The 22942-nt window shown below is 41.0% G+C and overlaps 1 protein-coding gene across 4 annotated transcripts in view; it reads left to right on the plus strand.

Annotated features, from left to right (window-relative positions):
* Positions 1-22942, plus strand: part of PPFIA3 (PTPRF interacting protein alpha 3) — a 417083-nt gene that overhangs the window by 196165 nt on the left and 197976 nt on the right. For all 4 annotated transcript variants that reach the window (XM_082273791.1, XM_082273792.1, XM_082273794.1 and 1 more), the window contains exons 10-12: positions 7528-7659; positions 11114-11176; positions 16604-16683. In XM_082273791.1, the coding sequence (XP_082129917.1) occupies positions 7528-7659; positions 11114-11176; positions 16604-16683 (275 nt within the window). The remainder of the gene's footprint in view (positions 1-7527; positions 7660-11113; positions 11177-16603; positions 16684-22942) is intronic.

The following is a 22942-nucleotide window of genomic DNA, read 5'->3' on the forward strand; positions in this document are numbered from 1 at the left end:
TGTGAGGGGTGTACTCAGTTTTGTGACATACTGTATGTCTTGGAACACCTCTCGATAGAGGCACTGAGGCTGAGGTAGTCTGCCTGTCAGTTGTCTATACCTTTATGTTAACGGTACTCAAATCATAAACATGAAGTGAAACCTGATTGGAGGACCTTCTAACTGAGATTTCCAGGATTGTAGAGACAAACAAATCGCTTGTAGCTCCAGAATGTTGATCAGAAAACAAAATTCCCACTGTGTCCAAGTCCCCTGCACTGAAAGGGTGTCTAAGGCTTCTTTCATATGGTCCGCCTCCATCGGCGGACTCCGTGCTGCTCAGCGGGGGATCGATACACTGATCCCCGCTGAGCAGGCAGATGACAGCTCCATCTCCGCTCTGTGTGCAGAGAGGGAGGTGTCAGAGCCTCGCTGCTCTCTATGGGAAATCGGATGAGAACGGACCGCCTGTCCGCTCTCATCCGATCCGAACCCCTGATGGGATGGAAAATAACTGACAGGCGGATCTGATTGGATCGTTCGTGTGAAAGGACCCTTAGACCCCTCTTCAGTATGTCAGACTGACATTTATCCTGAGGATCATGTAATTGTGAGGAAGGATTTCCCTGACTCCGGAACCAAATCAGGTGATTTGACTTTGACTTGTTGCACAAATATATATATATATATATATATATATATATATATATATATATATATATATATATATATATAACCCCCTAGTGAGGGTATAACAAATGTTAATGCCTGAACACAATTTTTTGTGTTTTTGACTTGTGATTTGACTTGTTGCACACAAAAAAAAAATAAAATACATATATATATATATATATATATATATATATATATATATATATATATATATATATAAAACCCCCTAGTGAGGGTATAACAAATGTTAATGCCTGAACACAATTTTGCAACTTTAACGCGTATTAGTAAAACTGTACATATCATCACAGCTACTTTGTGTATCCAGGAGGATTATACCTTCTTTTTTTTTTTTTTTCAGGACAAATTTTTTAATAGTAAATGGTAACCAATATCTCCTGAGTTTTTTTTTATTATCAAAGGAAAACTGGCCCAAAATAGTAAAAAAAAACAAAAAACATGCCTTGTAAGTACCATTATTTTCCACCAAAGAACTCAATCAAGTGTCGCTAATCACCTTCTCAATGGCATATAAAGCCATTCGACTTTCAACTATGATCATCTGTGGTCATTTTGATTGGCTTAGCATGAAAAGCGCCTACCTGGAGCATTTAAGTCCCTGGTAGTGCAACTGAAGCAAACAATCAACTATGAGTGGCAAGACACTGTCAAAAAATCTCTGGGATAAAGTTGTAGACAGGCACAAGTCAGGAGATGGATACAAAAAAATGTCAGAGGCTTTATCAATGTCTAGAAGCACAGTGAAGTCTATTATTAAGAAGTGGAAGGTATTTTCTACAACACAGAACCTCCCTGAATCAGGATGTTGCTACAAACTGGAATAAAGAGCAAGGAGGAAACTATGTAACTATGATCAGAGAAGCTACCAAGAGCCTACAGCAACTCTATGACAAAGGGTGGTCATTGTGTGCATGTGACAACAATATCACAAATTCTCCACAAATGTGGCTTGTAAGGGAGGGTTGCATGAAAAAAAGCTACTCCTCTAGAAAGGCCACACGCCGTCGCGACTGAGCTTTGCCAAAATGCACCCTGAAGATTCTAAAGCCACATGAAAAAAGGTGTTATGGTCAGATGAGACTAAAATTGAATTATTTGTCCTCAATACCAAAAGATATGTCTGGTGCAAATCCAATAGAGCTCATTATTCAAAAAACACCATTCCTACAGTAAGGCATGGAGGTGGTAATGTACTGTTATGGGGGTGTCTACCTGCGGCAGGGAATGAGCACTTGTCAGGATAGAAGTAAAAATGGATGGGGCAAAATACTGTTAAATGTTTGAGGAAAATCTGCTGCGCTCTGCCAGAAAGTTGTCAATGGGAAGAAGGTTGACAATGACCCAAAGCACACCCCAAAAATGACCACACAGTGGTTGAAGGAGAAAAAGGTGAATGTCCTTGCATGGCCTAAACCCCATGGAAAATCTGTGGAATGACTTGAAGACTGCAGTCCACAAACGGTCACCATCTAATTTAACTGAACTTAATCTTAACTGAAGAATGGGCAAATATTGCAAAGTCTAGATGTGCAAAGTTAATAGAGACATATCCCAACAGACAAAAGACTGTAACTAAAGCAAAAGGTGGTACTGACACAAGGGGGTGATCCTTTTTTACAACTCAGTGATTCTGTTTTTAATTTCTTTTTTTTTTTTCTGACATATTGGCGTTATATAAGTTTCACTTGAATGTAAATACAGCTGGATAAAACAAAAACTGTGATACAACCTGTTGAAGATGCCAGCCCAAAATAATAATCACCAACTGCTGCCCCTTTAAATGTAAATCACATTAAACTAAGTGCAAAAAAAATTATAAAGTAAGGCACTGTAGGTGTACTATACAAATCAATAGTGATAACCAAACCCGTGACTACCCAAAATATATAATAATTCAGTCCACTTGTCAAAAATACTCCAAAAACATGCACAAAAAATTGGAAAAAATAGAAAAAAACAATCCGCATTCAATGAGTAGTTATTTAGGGGTTTATTTACTAAAGCTAGAGAGTGCAAAATGAGTCACATTTCTGCATAGAAACCAATCCGCTAATAATGTCCGCTTGTTCAATTAAGCTTTGGCGAAAAAAAACCTGAAAGCTGATTGGATTCTATGCAGAATTGTGACTCATTTTGCACTCTCTAGCTTTAGTAAATAAACCCTTTAATTGACACTTATACTAATTTTAAAAAATCTTTTTTTTTTAGATCCTACCCAAAATATACTGAACCTGATGAACGATAACCCTGGCACAGACTTAGATCAAACCTTGATCTAGATATTTTTCTTTATTATCTAATTTTTTTATTGTCTTGTTTTTTTTTACACCATTATTTTTTCACATCTTCCTCTCCTGCAAGGAAAGGAAGATGCAATGTATCTTTCTCTCAATTCAGAAGAGAAAGTAAACCGAGGGGCGTTGATCACTGTGATAGACAATTAGAGGCTATCACAGTGATCAGTATACAATTTGGGGCTCTCATGGAGAGCCTGATCTCTGTGCAGGGAGTGCGCCCAGCACAAAGAGAGGTACACAGATATTTGGCCTCACAAATAAAGACCCACTTCTGGGCCACATATCCGCGTAATGTTGGCAGGAAGTGGTTAAAAAAAATTGAGCAGACTCATTGGACCACTTGGTCTTTTTTCTGCCATCACTCTTCTATGGTTCTGTTTTTTTTTTTTTTTTTTTTTTCCAAAAAGATTTTTATTGAGAGATAAAAAAATTTTTGTTCATACAGACAAATAACAAGAAAACTTTTACAAACTTTTGGCATAAGAATGAACATATTGAACAAGTAAATTTCCACCCATCGGGACAATGAGTGTTTTTTTTGCCCTGCACTGGATGGCACATCATGTTACCATACAGTAGTGCAATTATCCATGCAGCAGTGCAGTAGCTTGAACAAAAATGTAAGCTCAAATAAAGTTGAAAACAAACAACAAGCAGTGCGATGCCAAAGCACTGGCCTGCACAGTAAAATGCTGCATTTTACCAAGGAGACTAGTGTGAACCTAGCCTGTCAAGCAGCCAGAACTGGCCCGGAGGACCCCTGCAGCTTCACCCCCACTCCAGGAGCGAGTGGAATGCAGGATAACATAATCATGCCAAGCCGCAGGCCCTGTCTGCTCCAAAGGCTGGGGTGTAGCTTTCAGAGCAGACAAGAAGCCAGAGCCCGACTGGAAGAATTAACATTCTATGAGGAAGTGAACTGCCATCTAGATGAAGGAAGGCCAGTGGATGTGGTGTATCTGGATTTTGCAAAGGCATTTGATACAGTTTCCCACAAACGTTTACTCTAAAAACTGAGGTGTGTTGGCGTGGACCATAGGGTGAGTACCTGGATCGAAAACTGGCTACAAAGGTGGGTCCCAAGGGTGGGTAGATGAATAGTGAATACTCGGAATGGTCTGGTGTGGTAAGTGGGGTCCCCCAAAGATCTGTCCTGGGACTAATTCTGTTTAATTTATTCACAAACGATATAGAGGATGGGATAAATAGCTCAATCTCAATATTTGGGGATGATACAAAGTTAAGCAGAGCATTAACTTCTGCGCAAAATGTGGAAACCTTACAAGAAGACCTAAATAAAATAGTGGAAAAAGAGAAATTCCCCTGGGGGCGGGATTTTAATGGCAATTGACCATCAAAATAGTAAAAGTATATGCACGAATGTAAAAGTATATAAATTTATTGTAAACATACAAGTTAGAAATAACATACAAAAATAAATATAAAAAACACATGAAACATCATAAAAAATGTGTCACTGTAGAAACATGCAAGGCGAGAGCATATGAAGTTTCCCAAAACTAGAGCTGGCGCGTTTGCATGGCAGGACCAGCAAGTGAAAACAGGTTTTAGAAAATTCTCCAAATGTTTACCTTTGGGATCCTTAAATGAGGCACATCCTGTACAGGGATATTCAGTGCTTTATTAAAAAAGGTAGTTGTAAAGCCCACTTTTTAGTAAGCGATTTCAAAACAGTGCAGAACTTATCCAGGGTGATCCAGTCCCGTCAAAGAAAATATCGGGCTAGTGGGTCATCAGAACGATTTTAGTAGTCTTGGGACCCATAAGAGATCTAGACGGGTAGCAGCACTGGTAGAAGTTGTGGGTTGCTCTTCCAATTTTAAAGTGGAGGGCACTCCGTCAACGAGAGCCAAACTCATTTCTTAAAGCCTGAGAATAGTAGTAGTTGCCTGAGGCTCCTCAGAGACAATATAATTTACCAAGGATTTCTAAGACTCCCTATTAGACAGAGCTTCAGCAACAGAAGAATCAAAAGACACTAAGGCCACAGGCATTGGAAGGCATAAAAGTAAGTTTATGGCCTCTGTGGTCAGAGTCAGTAATAGAGTTGCACTTTGAAACCTGAAATCCTGCATAACTGCGTGAAATACTCCCACCAGAAAACTTGAGGAGAGAGCCACTTCTAACAGTGCTATGAAAGACTCTGGGGACTCAAGCATTGAACGGCATTCCAGAATGGCATTGTCAGGCCTTTAAGTGGGTACACTGCAGACAGCAGAGGAAAGCTTTTAGTGGATCTTGAACCAGATGAATACATTACCCATGTGTCACTGTAAGACAGTGTTAACGTAGCTTAGGGTATAATGCTAAACTTTAGGTACTCACAAATTGGCTCATAGTAGTGGGGGATGTCCGGACAGCCTTTGGTGACCAAGCCACTGTAGGCAGATAGCCAAAATCAACCAAGGAAGATACCTGTGTCACTTGCAACGACAAGCAGGAGGAGGAAAATTATACCTTACCTGGAATGGTAGGAAAAAAGTGTGAATATCACATGAGTGACACTCCCTTAACCTATTGTCAGTGTGCAGTCCCTCAGCATTAACCCTTTCTGTGGCAAACTGATAGAAAATAGAACAGTAGTAAAGCCAAATACTCATAACAGTGAAGTAGCTCCCAGTGCTCAGTCCACACAGCTTTCTCATAAAACAGTTTCCAGAGACTAGGTCACACCAGATTCTGTGCCAGGGTTCAAGATCCAGAAGCTACTCTCCGGCTATGTAACAAAGTATGCTCGTGTGAAGCCCGGTGCCTGACGGCCACATTCCAGACTAACCCCACAATTGTGCAGTCCAACAGAGTCCAGGTACAGCCTCCAAAGCTATTGCAGGGGATACATTAATATGGACAGCTAAAAGAGCATACACTAATCCGGATAGCTCCATATATAGATCAGCTCAAGTAGTGAGTGAAGAAATAATCAGTAAGGAAAAAGTTGATCTTAAAAAAGAAAGAAAAATGGCTAACTTCTTTTTTTTTCTCAGTAGAAAGAAAATACTTATCCTCCAAGGAGTGGGAAGGTCTAGTAATGGGCCTGGTCACTGTATTTTTTATTTTTTTTGCTGGCAAGTGCTCAATTGCTTTTGTAGGCGGCAATATAATCCATATGTCTTCCTCTAGAAAAAATTACTGTTTAGTCCCAATAGTTGCCCTGGTGAAAGGTTGGGCAGTGCTCTTATCAGCATCTATGTCTATAGTCCCTTTGTTTCATTATTATTATTATTTCAGGTACTTATATAGCGCTGTCAATTTTACGCAGCGCTTTACATATACATTGCACATTCACATCAGTCCCTGCCCTCAAGGAGCGTACAATCTAAGGTCCCTAACTCATATTCATACATACACATAGTAAGGCCAATTTTATACAGGATCTAATTAACCTACCAGCATGTCTTTGGAGTGTGGGAGGAAACCTGAGGAAACCCATGCAGGCACAGGGAGAACATGCAAACTCCAGGCAGGTAGTGTCGTGGTTGGGATTCGAACCAGCGACCCTCTTGCTGCTAGGTGAAAGCACTAACCACTACACCACTGTGCCGCCCAGTTTCATCAGACAAAATGGCTTATTTCCCTATGTACAGACAACAGGTTTGCTTTCAACCAATTCATTCTAGTCCAAAGAAATTCTAGTCTTCGATAGGATGGGAAATATTTAGAACTCCTTTCAGATATTTTTTGTTTCTCATGGTACTGTTGTGAGACTTCTCTTGTGTCCCGGAGGCACAATGGTAGGTGAGAAGAAATCTCTCCAGTTGGAGGAATTTTAGCTTTGAACAGTTGTCATTAAATCTTCATCAGGAGATTTCTAAACTGATGACAGCAACAACCAGGACAAAACATGAGGTCATTTCTGTAGCGGAGTCACAGACAGGCATAACAATCCCTCTATCCTTTAGAAATCAAGTTTTGGCTGGAGCAGTGCTGTATCTTGGCCTAGGCCAACAAGGCCCAGGCCTAGGGCGGCACTTTGCAGGGGGGCAGCAAAAAAGCAGCACCCCGAAAGAAAATTAAAAAAAAAACCGCCTTCTCCAGGCTCCTGCACGAAAAAGGTCCCCACCGGCTTACGCTACACTTTAAGTATAGTGCCAGTCTTATGGGGTGAATTGGGCTGGAGGGCAGGGTCCAGGAGGCAAATCAGTCTGGCACCCCCATAAAGCGGTCACACTACTACCTGTGGGTATGATAATAGTGGTGAGGACATTCGGACAGACCGCATGGGCACTGATGAGGCTGAACTTATGGGAACTGATGAGGCTGCACTGATGGGCACTGATAGTCTGTGGTTGTGGTTTACAGATGAAAAACCGGGGGTCATAAAACAGAAAGGGGTGTGGTCTTTACAGGAAGGGGTGGGTCATATTTAAATTAGGGGTTGCCCAAGTTTAGTCAGGCCTAGGGCAGCAGAAAACCTAAATACACCACTGGGCTGGAGTACTACTTTAAGAGGACAGTTCCCATTTAGATTGTCTATTAGGAGTCATAATCTTTTTAAGTCTTTCACTTGTGCCTGTTGAACACTTGCTGTCTTCTGTAGGCTCGTCAAAGAGAAAGAATGAATGATGAGCACAACAAACGCCTGTCAGAGACAGTCGATAAACTCCTGTCTGAATCAAATGAGAGGTTGCAGCTGCATCTTAAGGAGAGAATGGGTGCCCTGGAAGAGAAGGTAAGTGTCTGGTCAACTGAGTGACTGATCATTGCCAAAATTGTTTGTTTTCTATGCCAGAACATCTTACACATAACCTTGACAATTCGATTTCTGAGTGACAAAGCAGACAAGTGTGTTAGCTTCTTAGAGACCAACTCTCGACAAATAGTTCTGCTAAATATAACTTTAATGGCAGTATTTCTTCGTATATCATGAAATTATTTTTTTAAGTTAAAGAGGTTGTAAACCCGATTTATTTATTTTTTTTACCCTGAAAGAGAAACACATAATGACCTAGTATGCATTGCATCACATACTAGCTCATTATGAAATACTTACCTTAGAACGAGCCCCCGCTGTGCCGCCCGCTTACCTCTATGACGGGCGACATGTTCATTTTATTTTTCCAATGCAACTAGAGTATTAGCATTTTTTTTAAATCTACACAAATTAAAGATCTGATCTGGTATAAAAATGCTGACTGTTTCAAGTTAATAAAATTACATTGAACAAGAATGCAGCAAGTGAAGGCACAGTGTAGTCAGAACACCTGATCTCTATACTTGTTACAGGTGTGTGACGGTCATAAAAAAACCTTTTGTAACGACATTCTATTTTGTTATTATGGGGCCCCCATTAACACTGGTGTGACTTATCATGCAATTTGACAGTTCAAAATTGCATGACAAGTCAAACCTCATTGCCGGAAATAGAAGCGTACATCTGCCGTGACTCATGTCGCAGTTATTATGAAAAAGGTTCCTGTACTAATTTTACCAATTCTGTTAAATGAAATCGCAAGCCACAATGAAATCGACAGCGCAAATCGCGTGAATGTGCGGCTCTGAAATCGTGCAGAAGTAGCACGATTTCAAAGCTGTACCAACGTGAACGCAGGGCTGAGTCAACTAATGTAGTTCGAAAGCCTTTACAATTTTGTCTAGACCTGCTATTTGAATGGAATCCCAGCTAAATTATCCTCTTCAGCCCCGGAAAGTTTACCACCCTTCATGACCAGGCCATTTTTTGTAATATGGCACTGCGTTATTTTAACTGACAATTGTGCAGTCGTGCGACGCTGTACCCAAATAATATTAATGTCCTTTTTTCCCACAAATTGAGGTTTCTTTTGGTGGTATTTGATCACTTCTGTGGTTTTGATTTTTTGCGCTATAAACAAAAAAAAGACAGGCAATTAAAGAAAAAAAAACAATATTTTTTACTTAATGCTATGAAACATACCTAATACAAAAAATGTAAAAAAAATGAATTTAATCATAAATTTAGGCCAATATATATTCTGCTACATGTTTTTTGGTAAAAAAAATCCCAATAAGCGTATATTGATTGGTTATAGCGTCTACAAATTATGGGATATATTTATGGAATCTTTTTTTTATTCATTGTTTTTACTAGTAATGGCAGCGATCAGCGTTTTTAAGCGAGACTGCGACATTACGGAAGACAAATTCAACACTAAGTTACACTTTTTGGAGACCAGTGACAATATTACAGTGATCAGTGCTAAAAAATGCACTGTCACTGTATTATTGACACTGGCAGGGAAGAGGTTAACATCAGGGGCGATCAAAGGGTTAAATGTGCTCCTAGGGAGTGCTATCTAACTGTGTGGGGGATGCTTTAACAGGGGGAAGACAAAGCTCCGTGTTCATGCTTAGCAGAAACACAAGATCTCCATCTTTCCCTCTCACTGAACTGCGGTCTGCCTTGTTTACATAGGCAGACCGCCGTTCTGCCTCTCCTGAGAACAATCGCGGGGTCCTGGTGAACATCGGGTCCACTAGGCCCGCTGATTGGCTCCCGTTGTGTCCAATCACAATGGGAGCAGATCGACTGGGAACGTCACGCCCCAGGCCCAGTGCTGGAAATCACATACAGGTACGTGCTTTCGTGCAGGGGGGGCCACCCTGCTGCAATATATCTGCATGGGGTGGTCCAGAAGAGGAAACCGGTTTAACCACTTGCCGACCGCTGCCCGACCTATATACGGCGACGGTCAGCCCCTCCCAGGCAAAGTGACGTACAGGTACGTGACTAGCCTGGGAGCGAATAGGGGGCGAGCACTCCCGGAGGCGCACTCCCGTCCCCGCTCGTACCCGACGAAGCCGACGCGTGTGACCGGCGGACCTGATGTCCGCCGGTCACTCGCGATCGTCGGGTAGACAGGGAGAAAGGCAGGCGGCTAGTGTAAACAAAGCCGCCTGTCATTCTCCCCTGTGTAAAAACACAGATCACTCGGTCCTGCTATGTAGGACCGTTGATCTGTGCTATTACACCACTAGCCACATCCATTGACAGTTAGAAACACGCCCCTAGGGACACACTTAACCCCTCCCTCTCCAATAAAGTTAACCCCTTCCCTCCCAGCGTCATTTTTACAGTAACAGTGCATATGTATAGCACTGATTACTGCAGTAATGTCACTGGTACCCCCAAAAGTGTCATAAATGTCAGTCAAGGGTCCCATCTGTCCGCCGCAATGTCGCAGTACCGCAAAATAAATCGCAGATCGCCGCCATTACGCTTTAAAAAAAACAACAAAAATTACAAAAATCTTTCCCTTAGTTAGTAAACGCAATAACTTTTGCGCAAACCAATCAAAATACGCTTATTGTGATTTTTTTTTTACCAAACATAGGTAGCAGAAAACAAATTGTCCAAAAATTAAAAAAAATTTTGATTTTTACATTTTTTTGGGGGGGAATTTCATATAAAAAAATGTGAAAAATATTGTTATTTTTGCAAAATTGTCGCTCTTTTTTTGTTTATAGCGCATGATCAAAAAATCGCACAGGTGATCAAATACCACCAAAAGAAAGCTCTGTTTGTGGGGAAAAAAGGACGTCAAATTCGTTTGGGTACAGCGGCGCACGACCGCGCAATTGTCCGTTAAAGTCACGCAGTGCCGAATCGCAATATACCCCCTGGTCAGGAAGGGGGTAAAATCTTCCGGGGCTTAATTAATTACAATATGTGTGATTTTCCCAAATTAAAACCACATTCACTGTTAGAATTTTTTCTATTGAAGAAAAATCTCCATCCTTCTCCTTCTAATATTATCGTCACAACGGTTGTAAACAAACGTTGGGTTGACCCTACTAATCATTTGAAAACCCAACAAATAATTTTTTAACAAAATGCTACTTGTGTAAGGCCTCTTGAAAGCCAAAGGGTCACTAGACAGCCAGACAACTACCAACCGTTACCAGCTATAAGGTATTAATAACCTGATTTTTTTTTTTCAGAATGCTTACTATTTAAACGTAACAATGATGCAGTAAATTTCATAGCCTTTTACTGGTTTCTTTACTGGTTGCTGCTGACTTGTAGCCATCTAACATTTCACTTAGATTTCCTGAGACATTATTGTCTCCTCATCTGATCTTTCTCTCTCAAGCTTGCATCTAAACAATTTCTCTTTTCTTGCATTTGCTTGCTTCTTTTATGTCAGAACACTCTCTCGGAAGAGATAGCTAACATGAAAAAGCTTCAGGATGAGCTTCTTCTGAGCAAGGTTCGTATGAAAGAATACTTAGGCACAGCATTTAGCTAAACAAGTTGCCTTAAATGTGTTCCAGTGATGACATTACTTACATATGTATAAGATTGCAGGTTTTTGACTATTCGGTAAACACCCATTTACTGACACGAAGCATGAAGTCTGAGATTTTTTTTTTTGGTAAGAGAAAAATTGCCCAGCATGCAACACAGATTGACTTGTATGATCAGTACATGCAGTTTGGTTTATTGATTATTGCAATGAGAATTATGCAGTTGCTTTTTCCAGTAAAAGTCTCTAAGCTAATAATGCCTTTTAATGAATGTATCAATTAATCAATCAATTAATTAATCAATTAATGTATCAAGAGAGTAGAACCTGAACTACTTTAACAAATAAACTACCTTATATGAGAGACATTCTGCTGCCTAAAGCCCCGTACACAGATTGTTGGCCGTAAATTGTCGGCCAACGTCCGATCTGCCGATTGTAGGCTTATTAGTATGATGCTTCCGACAACCAACTGCGAATTTTCGGCTGAAAAAAATCTGGTGTGCATGCTATAAAATTTTTGTTGGCCAACAAAGAACGGCCGATTGTCAGTACAGATTTCGGCCGACAAAAATCAGATGAGCAAGAGCGGGCATGCTCAGAGAAGAAAAAACACACGGAAAGTCAACCATCACATGACATCACTTCTGAAGTTGGTTTTTGTTGGCCAACAAAAGTCCAGTGCAAGTCTAGTGCACATTTCAACCAACAAACAACACTGGACAAAAGACGGCCGATCGGTTGGCCATCAATATGTGCATGTGTACGGGGCTTTAGATTGCTAGATTCTAAGGAAACAAAACTTAGAATCACCATGTGTTCTGGTGCACTGCATTGGTGACCCTACAATTCATGGAGCCTCATAGCAAAATTGTAACGGGTTTCCCCAGCAACCTTTCTTTGTGACACCTGGCAATGTCAGTTGGAACAATATTGAAATCAAGAACAAGTAGGAGAGTGGTTATCATAGTCAGTAACAACACTGCTGTGTATAGAAGTTAAATAATGTAATTAAATGAACTTAAAAAAAGAAAAATTCCAGGTAGCAATCGTTTTACAATGTTACATCGGTCCAGCTTGGACCAGTGTAACAATGCGTATACTATACTTGGCTGATTCCTCTGACAGCTGGAAATTGCTGTAGTAGACACTACTACTAGAAAGATCTCTCACTAGTTTCCAGGTTCCGTGCTGAGCGGAGCTGCTATAATTCAGCTTTGCAGCGCATAGCATAGGCAGCCCTTATGCAGCCTTTCTACCTCAATTTCTCTCTTAAGGCCCGTACACACGTACCGATTGTTGGCCGTGAATTTTCAGCCGCCGGCCGATTATCGGCCGATTATCGGCTTGTTAGTATGATGCTTCCGACAACCCGACTGCGACTTTTCGGCCGAACAAAATCTGGTGTGCAGGCTATAAAATTTTTGTTGGCCGTCAGCAGAACGGCCGATTGTTCCTCAGTCAGTACAGATTTCGGCCGACAAAAATCAGATGATCAAGACTGGGCATGCTCAGTGAAGAAAAAACACACGAAAAGTAGACCAGAACATGACATCACTTCTGCAGTTGGTTGTCGTTGGCCGACAAAATTCGTGTGCAGTCTAGAGCACATTTCAACCAACACAACAACACTGGACAAAAGACGGCCGATCGGTCGGCCAAAAAACGCTGCGTGTGTACGGGGCATTACGCAGCTAAAGTTGTTCAAGCACTGGGGGATAAGCCGGGGAGGGGAAACAAAAAACACTATGTGCGTGTCATCAGCAGGTAGGACGCAAGTTATTGGCCCAGCACTGGGTTCAGTACTATATGCTGTAGAAGTAATGGTAGTAACAACCTGTGACTCTGTGTAAAATTAGCAGGCTTGGTTCAAATGTTTTTCTTTGCAATTTTTAGGCATTTTGCCAAGGTACCTCTGAAGAACCCGGGCAGCACCCTGGCTGAGATAGGCTAATTTAATGTCTGTGGGGCAGTGCATGACTGCACAAGAAAAGGCAGATATCAGAGTTTTGAATGTGAAAGAATAGGCTCTTGGATTTTGTAAAGCTAAGCCATACAGTATCCCACAAAAGTGAATACACCCCTCACATTTTTGTAAATATTTTATTATATCTTTTCATGTGACTGTAGCACCCTCCTAGGTAGGTGCTAGAGAGAGAGTATGGTTTTTGGCTCTGTCTGCCTATCAGAGGGGCAGCAGGCAAATCCTTTATTGCTTTCTGCTTAGCAGAGAGCAGGATCTGTGAGTTAGGCCTGCTCATGGTGCTCTCTGTGTGATTCATCTGGTCTAGGGAGTGTTTCACACTGGTCCAATAGGGAGGCATACTGAACAGTGGAGGAAACCAGGTCAATGGGTACACAGTTTTGATACAGCCTCAGTGATTGGCACAGACTGGTTGTCTCGGTGCATTCTGGGGGGTGGTATAAAAGCCAGAGCACCTATGCTCAGGGTCTTTGGCTGGTGAGCAGAGTCCTGGAAGGAGGGAGGCGGCTACCTCCTCTTCTGTAGCTGTTGGTGTGTGGTCGCGGGCGGTTAGCCTTGTGGATCAGAAGGAAGGAGCTGAACCCAGAGGTCCAGGAGAACTGACTGGAGGAATTGAGGCACTGGAGACCCTGGCAAAACAGTATCGTGAGTACAGGAGATTGTGTCTAGGGGCCTGACCAGAGAGGGGGGGCACCCTGGAGTAGCATAGTCAGAGGATGGGTGTCAGCTGGTGGAGTGCTAGACGAGTACCCTGAAGATAGTTACTCAAGCAAGTCTTAATCTTAAAGCTCATCTAGTCGCAAGGGAAACCAGCAGCCTGGCTGCATCTACAGACAGCAGTCCTCATTGTTTGTAAATAGTTACATTCTGGAGTATTCCACTCTTCCCTTCTCCTATCCCTATTTAAAATAAAACCACAAAAACAATTACAACCCCTAGACTGTTTATTGACTGAGCCAAGAAGAAAAGAGTTAAAATGTGCATGCTGCAGTTGCTAACGGTAACCCAGGGGAACCCGAAGGTGTGATATCCAGGAGTCCTCAAGGGGGCAGTGCTACATGACAACACTGAAGAAATGACACTTTGCTTCCCTGAGGATCTGAAAAAAAGAATTGTTACTCTACATAAAGATGGCCTAGGCTATAAGAAGATTGCCAAGACCCTGAAACTGAGCTGCAACATGGTGGCCAAGATCATACAGTGGTTAAATAGGACAGGTTCCACTCAGAACAGGCCTCGCCATGGTCGACCAAAGAAGTTGAGTGCATGTGCTCAGCATCATATCCAGAGGTTGTCTTTGGTAAATAGACGTATGAGTGCTTCCAGCATTGCTGCATAGGTTGAAGGGGTGGGGGGTCAGCCTGTCAGTGCTCAGACCATACACCGCACACTGCATCAAATTGGTCTGCATGGTTGTCGTCCCAGAAGGAAGCTCTTCTAAAGATGCACAAGAAAGCCCGCAAACAGTATTCTCAAGACAAGCAGACTAAGGACATGGATTACTGGAACCATGTCCTGTGGTTTGATGAGACCAAGTTAAACTTGTTTGCTTCAGATGGTGTCAAGCGTGTGTGGCGGCAACCAGGTGATGAGTACAAAGACAAGTGTGTCTTGCCTACAATCAAGCATGGTGGTGGAAGTGTCATGGTCCAGCACTGGGGAGCGACAGTTTATTGAGGGAACCATGAATGCCAACATGTACTGTGACATACTGAAGCAGAGCATGATCCCCTCTCTTCAGAGACTGGGCCGCAGGGCAGTACTCCAACATGATAATGACCCCAAGCACACCTCCAGGATGACCACTGCCTTTGCTAAGGAAGCTGAGGGTAAAGGTGATGGACTGGCCAAGCATGTCTCCACACCTAAACCCTATTGAGCATCTGTGGGGCATCCTCAAATGGAAGGTGGAGGAGCACAAGGTCTCTAACATCCACCAGCTCCATGTTGTCGTCATGGAGGAGTAGAAGAGGACACCAGTGGCAACCTGTGAAGTTCTGGTGAACTCCATGCCCAAGAGGTTTAAGGCAGTTCTGGAAAATAATGCTGGCCACTCAAAATATTGACACTTTGGGCCCAATTTGGACATCTCCACTTAGGGGTGTACTCACTTTTGTTGACAGCGGTTTAGACATGAATTGCTGTGTGTTGAGTTATTTTGAGGGGACAGCAAATTTACACTGTTATACAAGCTGTACACTCACTACTTTACATTGTAGTAAATTGTCATTTCTTTAGTGTTGTCACATGAAAATATATAATAAAATATTTTAAAAATGTGAGGGGTGTACTCACTTTTGTGAGATACTGTCCATGTCTAGATTTCTCAAATGAATTGTTTCATGCCTACTAAATAGCATGGATGAAGGCATCACCATTGCCGGCTATTGTATTCAGCAGCTGAATACCCAAACATTGACTGCATCTGATTCATTGCAATCACTGTTTGATCGGCTGAACGGTGTTTGACAAAAGTGCAGATTGGACCACGAAGAACTGCATATTTGAGTCATGTATTGCCAGCTTAAGAGATCTATGCACCTACCTGACAGATTACTTTTGGTTTTGTGAGAAAGGATGATGTGTACCTCCCATGAGGTGTTTATTTCTAGTTCAAAGAAAAAACATTGATAAGTAGTAACCAACTAATTTTCGTTAGAGCCCATTTACACTGCCGCGACTTTTCAGCCTGACAAGTCGCGGTCGGTCGCGGTCCATTGAGCAGTACAGGACCCATTCTAATAGGAGCGACACAAGTCGCTCCGACTTAGAAAAAGGGTCCTGTACTACTTTGGGGCGACCTCGGAGCGACTTGCATAGACTTCCATTATGTGAAGTCCCTGCAAGTCACGCCGAAGTCGCGGTGCACAGCTTCACAGGTCGCCCCCCGAAGTCGTGTCGCCTCAGTGTGAACCGGCTCTTAGAATTCCCGTTAACACTTGCTGAATGTTTTGCTTGAACTTTTGTGTTGTGATCCCTGACTTTTTTCTTTGTATCTTTACTGTACATATTTTAAAAACATATAAACTTTTCACATAACCCATTCTCCCATAATCTCCCATTTAAAGGGAGAAACTGTTACATAAAAAATATGGGCACATTGTACACGTATGTCTGGCAGGTAATGAATATCTGTAACCAATATAAGACATTGTTCTAGATTTGTGCATGCTATTATGTAAATGAACAGGGTCATAGTTATAGTGATATTAAGGATTTTTGCCATCTCTATGTGGAAGATAATTTTAAATATCTAGTTCAGATGTATTTTAATTACCTTCACAACCTTTTGTAAATGTTGTCTTTTTAAACATGTCTAATGTCAACTGGTTTCCTTAGTAAAGAGTCTGACCTGTCTTTATCAAAATTTGATTAGCTGCAGTAAACACTTTGTATTTCTCCTCTAGGAGCAACTAATGGCTGAAATTGAACGCATGCAATTAGAAATAGACCAGCTACGGGGACGACCCTCATCTACCTACTCAAGGTGAACGCCATAGTCATTTGGACATAATGCTAAACTACACAGGAATCTTATAGTTAATTACAACTATATGAAACATTTGAAAGGACCGGTTATCAGTGTTTATTTTATTTAGTAAAAAAAAAAAAAGTAAAAGTTTGTAACACAATTTTATGGTTTTATTGTTTTCTCCAAGATTTATACAACTTTTACCCAAGCTTCACACATTTTTCTTTTTGAATGCTATATAAAATGTGTAAATATTGGGTAAACATTGGTATAGACTTAGAAGTATTTTATTGCATTATTAATTGCATAATTAAATGCATAATTAATTGTTTCCCCTTTTTCGCCTACAGTTTAACTCAAGGTAGTTAAACATACCCAGAACATAAAAATATGGTCTAAAAAGTGATTTATAATGCACTTAGGCATGACTGTTAATATGCCTGTATTTTAAAACCCAAATGGATCCTTGGAAAAGAAAATTTGGACTGCATGTCCTGTGTTTTGGGTGCTGGGTACAGAAAGACGCCTATTTGGCACTGCTATACCATTCCAATGCGTCACCACACTCCCAAAAGTTTCTTGCTCAGTAGTTACTTTCTTTATTTACATACCTTTCCTGTATATAAATACATATATTTCTGCTTATACTGTATGATTAATAGATGAAGACAAAACATGTTCTATATTTGTTAGGTACTTGAGCTAGCAATACACACATAGATTAAATGGATTCTTCCAGCATGAATGGAAGAAACTCTCCTGCCAGCTGTTGTATTCAGACAGCTGCAGCAACTGGGATTCCTCTCTCCCACAGCCGAAGTCACATTTTAAAATCACTGCATAGTTGTGTGATTCATTCACAGTGATCTATGAATGAATAAACTTACAAGTCCCGTCTTTCAATGCAGCAGACAGCCTGTAGTTCTCAATGAACTGAAAGGGTGCTGACGAACGCCCTTGTAGTTCATTCACACTTCCTACAGCTTTCTATTGGCGCTTTTCCACTGCATGGAACCGAACGGTTCGGCTCGCTTTTGTGCTTTTCCACTGCTGGTACCGCATGGTACAGTGTAGGAATGGTTTGGTACGGTACGGCGGCGCTTTTTCACTGCATGGAACCGAACGGTACGGCTCTCAAAAACAGTATCACCTCGATTGTGGTTCCAAGAGGTACCATACCCGGTACCATATCCCACAATCCTTTGCATGCAGTCACTACTAGCCACTGATTGGTCAGAGAATCCCACCCACCCCGTTGTTATCCCACCCACTTAACTTTAGTACTACTTTAGTGGAAAAGCAAACCATACCGTACCGAACCGTTCCAACACCGTACCATGCGGTACCAGCAGTGGAAAAGCAAACCGGGCCAAGCAGGGCCGAGTAGAGCCGAGCCGGTACTTGCAGTGGAAAAGTGCCATAACAGAAAGCCCGTATAGAGATTTGGCCTAGAAAACTGGCCATGAAAACTGTGCAGAGGCCTAACTTTGCACCTGTGATCCACTAATCTGGAGGCTCTTGTGAAAAAAAAATAATAAATACACATATTTTTACCCTGCAAACAATATACGTGTTTTAAATTTTATTTATTTTTTGTCAAAAAAAGGAACTTGGACTTTAATATATGGGCTTTTAAGGTGTCTTTTGTTTTTACAATGTACATTAGTTTACAAGGACATCTAATCTTGTACACCACTTGGCCCTGTTCATTCCTCTTTGTATTGTTCCATAGCTATAACCTCTTTAGGAATCTCACTTTTCATTTTTTTTGCCTACTTTTCAAATTCTTTTCCGTCTGAACAATGACAATGTATACACAAAATATGTCTGATAGGAATACCTCATATTGTGGTAGGAGGATAATGGCTGGTTGCATGAAGGAGCATATTTCCTGCTGTTAATCTTTGAAAAGTATAAGTGGGCACCATTGACTCTTCTTATCTATCATTAAACCCAAGCGCACCATTTCTATTGTGCTCGATTTTCTTTGTCAGAAAAATATTGCATAGATTATTAACTAAAAAAAAAAAAAAAAAAGTTTTTAGATTCCAGTTTGGTCATCTAGGTAGTCATTGGTTTTAATAACTTTATATAATTATTATACACATTACTGTGGTTTAAATTTTGTTTTTCTTGTTTGCTAGTTCAGTTAAAATATAACTAAATATAATGTAGAAAATGGTGCAGCGCAAATCACATAAAAATAATAACAAAAGAATAAGAACTGTCCATAAAATGTATAAAATATATAAAAAAGTCCCTGAAGATCATCAAAGGCCCAAAGATCCGCATAAGGTGCTGGAAACAGTATCCAATCAGTGATTTCCCTTCACCAAAAGGCACACAAATGCGCTCACCTCAAGGTTTGATCCCTGTTTCACCAGCAGGTCAAACAACGCAGTAATGCAGATTCATCCAATATTATCAGATAACAGCTAGTCACTGATAGGGATGATCGAACGGTTCGGGTCGACCATCGGTTCGACCCGAACATTGGGTGTTCGAAATTCGGCCGAATTCCGAACTTTTTGCGGTAAAATTTCGGAATTCGGCCACCAGAACCGCCCAAAATGCAATGGGACAGGAACTGGGCTTTAAAGGCCCATGATTGGCCCAGAAACATCAGTAAAATGTGATTGGAGTGACTACGGGGTCCAGAGCCCAATGAGGAGTGAATACGCCCCCCATACGCCCCCCAGTATATAACATAGCCCCGCCAAAACTCTAGCACTGTAATACAGGGGCTGTGGAAGAGAGTGGAAGCATTTGTGTTGCTCCAGTGTCATTTTGCAATTATTAGTGTGAGGAAAGGGATATGCAGTGTAGTTAGGGTACTATATACCACTATAGTTAGATTCAAAAATCTAGTTTTTGTAGGGATAGCTTTACGTGTCAGGGTGACCGTAGTGTAGTTTAGGGTGACCTGACTCTGCCGTGTCAGGGTGACCATAGTGTAGTTAAGGGTGAACTGACGCTGCCATGTCAGGGTGACCGTAGTGTAGTTAAGGGTGAACTGACTCTGCCATGTCAGGGTGACCGTAGTGTAGTTTAGGATGAACTGACTCTGCAATGGCAGGGTGACCGTAGTGTAGTTTAGGGTGAACTGACTCTGCCATGGCAGGGTGACCGAATTCTGCCATGTCAGGGTGACCGTAGTGTAGTTAAGGGTGAACTGAAGCTGCCATGTCAGGATGAACGAACTCTGCCATGTCAGGGTGACCCCACTATGCAGATTCTGGGTTAGGGGTATACATATATGTATATCAAAAATGACAATTTTTAAGAACTTTCTTTTTGCCTGATTCATAGTCCCTGGGGCATGACCCAGAACCCTAGGCACTTTTTAGGGGCATTTATTGGGTTTTAGGGCTTCAAAATGGTGTTTTTTGATTCCAGAAGTTCGGGTCCCATTGATTTCAATGGGGTTCTGGAATCCGAACCAAACGTTTGGGAAATTCGGGTGTACCTGGTCGAACCGAACTTTTCAAAAGTTCGATCATCCCTAGTCACTGAGGCAGAAACTCCATAAGATATATATGAAAAAAAGAAACGAGGCCTCTAAGTGTAAACTGTATACTAATAGGACCTTTAATAAAGAAACAGGGGTCAAACCTTGAGGTGAGCGCATTTGTGAGCCTTTTGGTGAAGGGAAATCCCTGATTGATTTCTGTGTGATCTACTGTTTCCAGCACCTTATCTTTGGGCCTTTGATGATCTTCTGGGACTTTTTTATATATTTTATACATTTTATGGACTTATAGACAGTTCTTATTCTTTTATTATGATTTTTATGCGATTTGCGCTGCACCATTTTCTACATTATATTCTGTCTGGGATTTGCTGTGTATCCTGGGTCGGTGTTCAGCTAGAATTTCTTTATTTATTTGTATTTTTTCACCTGTCTGCGCTGATTGTCTTTTTTGTATTTATAAAGTATAACTAAAGGCAAACCTTTTTTTAGTTTTGGATAGGGTGGAGATGGATTAAAACAGCTGTCAGTTTTTATTGCTGTCTGTGTCCCTGTTAGGGAGATTCACCCTCTCTAATTTTGCTTTTTACCATTGTCATTGTAACAGAAAACCCCAAATTTTGGGTTATCCCCAGAAGAATAATGAAGGGGAAATCTTCAAATGAGAATACTAGTTCTGGTGACCTGGGGTTCCCCAAGGAATTCCCCTAATTTGCAATGATTTCCTCCTAATTCCTGTTTGGTTATGGGACAGGAAGTGAAGGTAAATCTCCTTAATGGGACACAGATGACGAACAGAACTGTGACGGGGGGTTATAACCCTCCCTTGCTCTATCCAAAATGAAAAAATGTTTTGCCTATAGTTCTACTTTAACAGTGAAGTACTGCAACTCTACATCTTTCTCTTTCTTTCTGATATTACAAATAGATGCCTTGGCTTTTTGTCAGAGAGGAATTAACATAATTTTCTTTCCCCAGGAAGATATTTTAGCCCTTTTATTATTTATTTATCCAGCCTAGCAAGATTGTTAGCATTGTTAACATTCAATCAAATTTATTCTAAAGTACAATACAGTTTTATTGGAATTTGCTGTTTACAACTAAATACTGTCTCTGTTTTTAAGATATGGAATATTTACAGAGAATATAGCTTTCAATGTCTGGTTAAATCTCCTGTTTCTGTGAACTAGACAAACCCAAAGACACAGCCCCATCTTATGGCTATACCTTTGCATATAGTGAACCACCCCTTTTAGCTTAGTGTCCTGAATAGATAGGATATTACTCTCTAGGTCTGCTGTATCCAACTTGTATCCATCGCATGGTTTTGTCAAAGCACGTTTTAACGTGTGAAATGCATCAACCTCCCTTCTTCCCTGCCGATTTGCCAATTGTGCCATGGTTTAACTCAGGCCTCGACAAAACCCGGGCGCCAGGTCGCATTTGCGACTAGAATTAGCGACCTGGCGCCTGGGGTGCCCTGCAGAAGGTGTCCTGTCATTTTTGCACGGACTTCCGCGCACGGAGTGCACGGACTTCCGGGCCGTCCGAAAATTGAGGCCCCAGCTTTTCGGCCTACTTGAGATGAGAGGCTTCCAATGGGGAACTGGCGCCCTCTTGTGGTGGCCGGGAGTAATGACTGTTGTAATTACTGTTTCCACACTGCCTGATTGTTCACAATGCATTACCATCTCCCTGTCCAGTTAGTTACCTTTGACAGGGAGTGTGGTTATTTATTATTAATTTAATTTATTTTTTAAATGTAAAAACTAAATAATATTTTTTTCTTTTTAATTATTAAAAAAAAATAAAAAAATATATATTTTTTTCCAATTATTAAAAAAAAAAAATAATATAATATATATATATATATATATATATATATATATATATATATATATATATATATATATATATATGTATAATCTTTTTTTTTTTTTCCTCATCGCCATGCCACAGCCGAAGGCCCCTTTCACACGGGCTGTCTGATCAGGTCCGCCTGTCAGTTTTTCAGGCAGACCTGATCGGACCCTTCATTCTCCTCTATGGAGCAGTAATCTGCCGCCATCTGATCCTGTCCTCCAAAAGCAGACGGATGGTGGTTCTCTTTTCTATCCATCCCGTGGATCGGATCAGATGGCATCGGATGGAAAGAGACAGTCTGTTTTCATCCAATTGCGCTAGAGGAGTGTGGGGTTCTAGTCGTATTTATGTGTAAATTTAGTATCCGTTTTATTAAATAAAGCTTGGTTGTTAGTTTTAAAAAAAAAAAACTGGCTCCTAACTTTTTTAGCTGGCTCCTAGATTTCAGGAAAATTTGTCAAGCCCTGGTTTAACTGATGTTTTTTCAATGACTTTTTGTATGCATGATATGGGTGTGCAGCCATCTAATCCTTTTCCTTTCCACAAGTTCAGGAGATGGTAAAAAAAGTATTTTCAAGGTGGTAACATGGTGCCCCAATATCTATTTGTAATGGTCTCCACAGAAATTGAAATATTTGAAGGAGATAACATTCAGATGGTTGCTATGTGTGTGCGATTCCCAAGACCTTGATAGTAAGTTTTAGCCTCCATCCTGGGAAGAATTTGAAAAAGGGGGGGTTTGGTGCTTCAAACCAGTAAAAAGGGACTTTGTGGGCTATTACAACATGTTGATTTTAGACTTTTATTGGAAAGAAATGAATATACAATAATAATCATAAGGTGTGTGGGTTATAGACCCATAGGTGATAGTGAATCAGAAAGAAGAGGGTGACATAGTGATATGGTGACAGTATGTCTCTCTATTATTCACGCTTCTGATGG

The sequence above is a fragment of the Pelophylax lessonae genome, assembly GCF_965119305.1.
Source record: "Pelophylax lessonae genome assembly, chromosome: 12".
Classification (NCBI taxonomy): domain Eukaryota; kingdom Metazoa; phylum Chordata; class Amphibia; order Anura; family Ranidae; genus Pelophylax; species Pelophylax lessonae.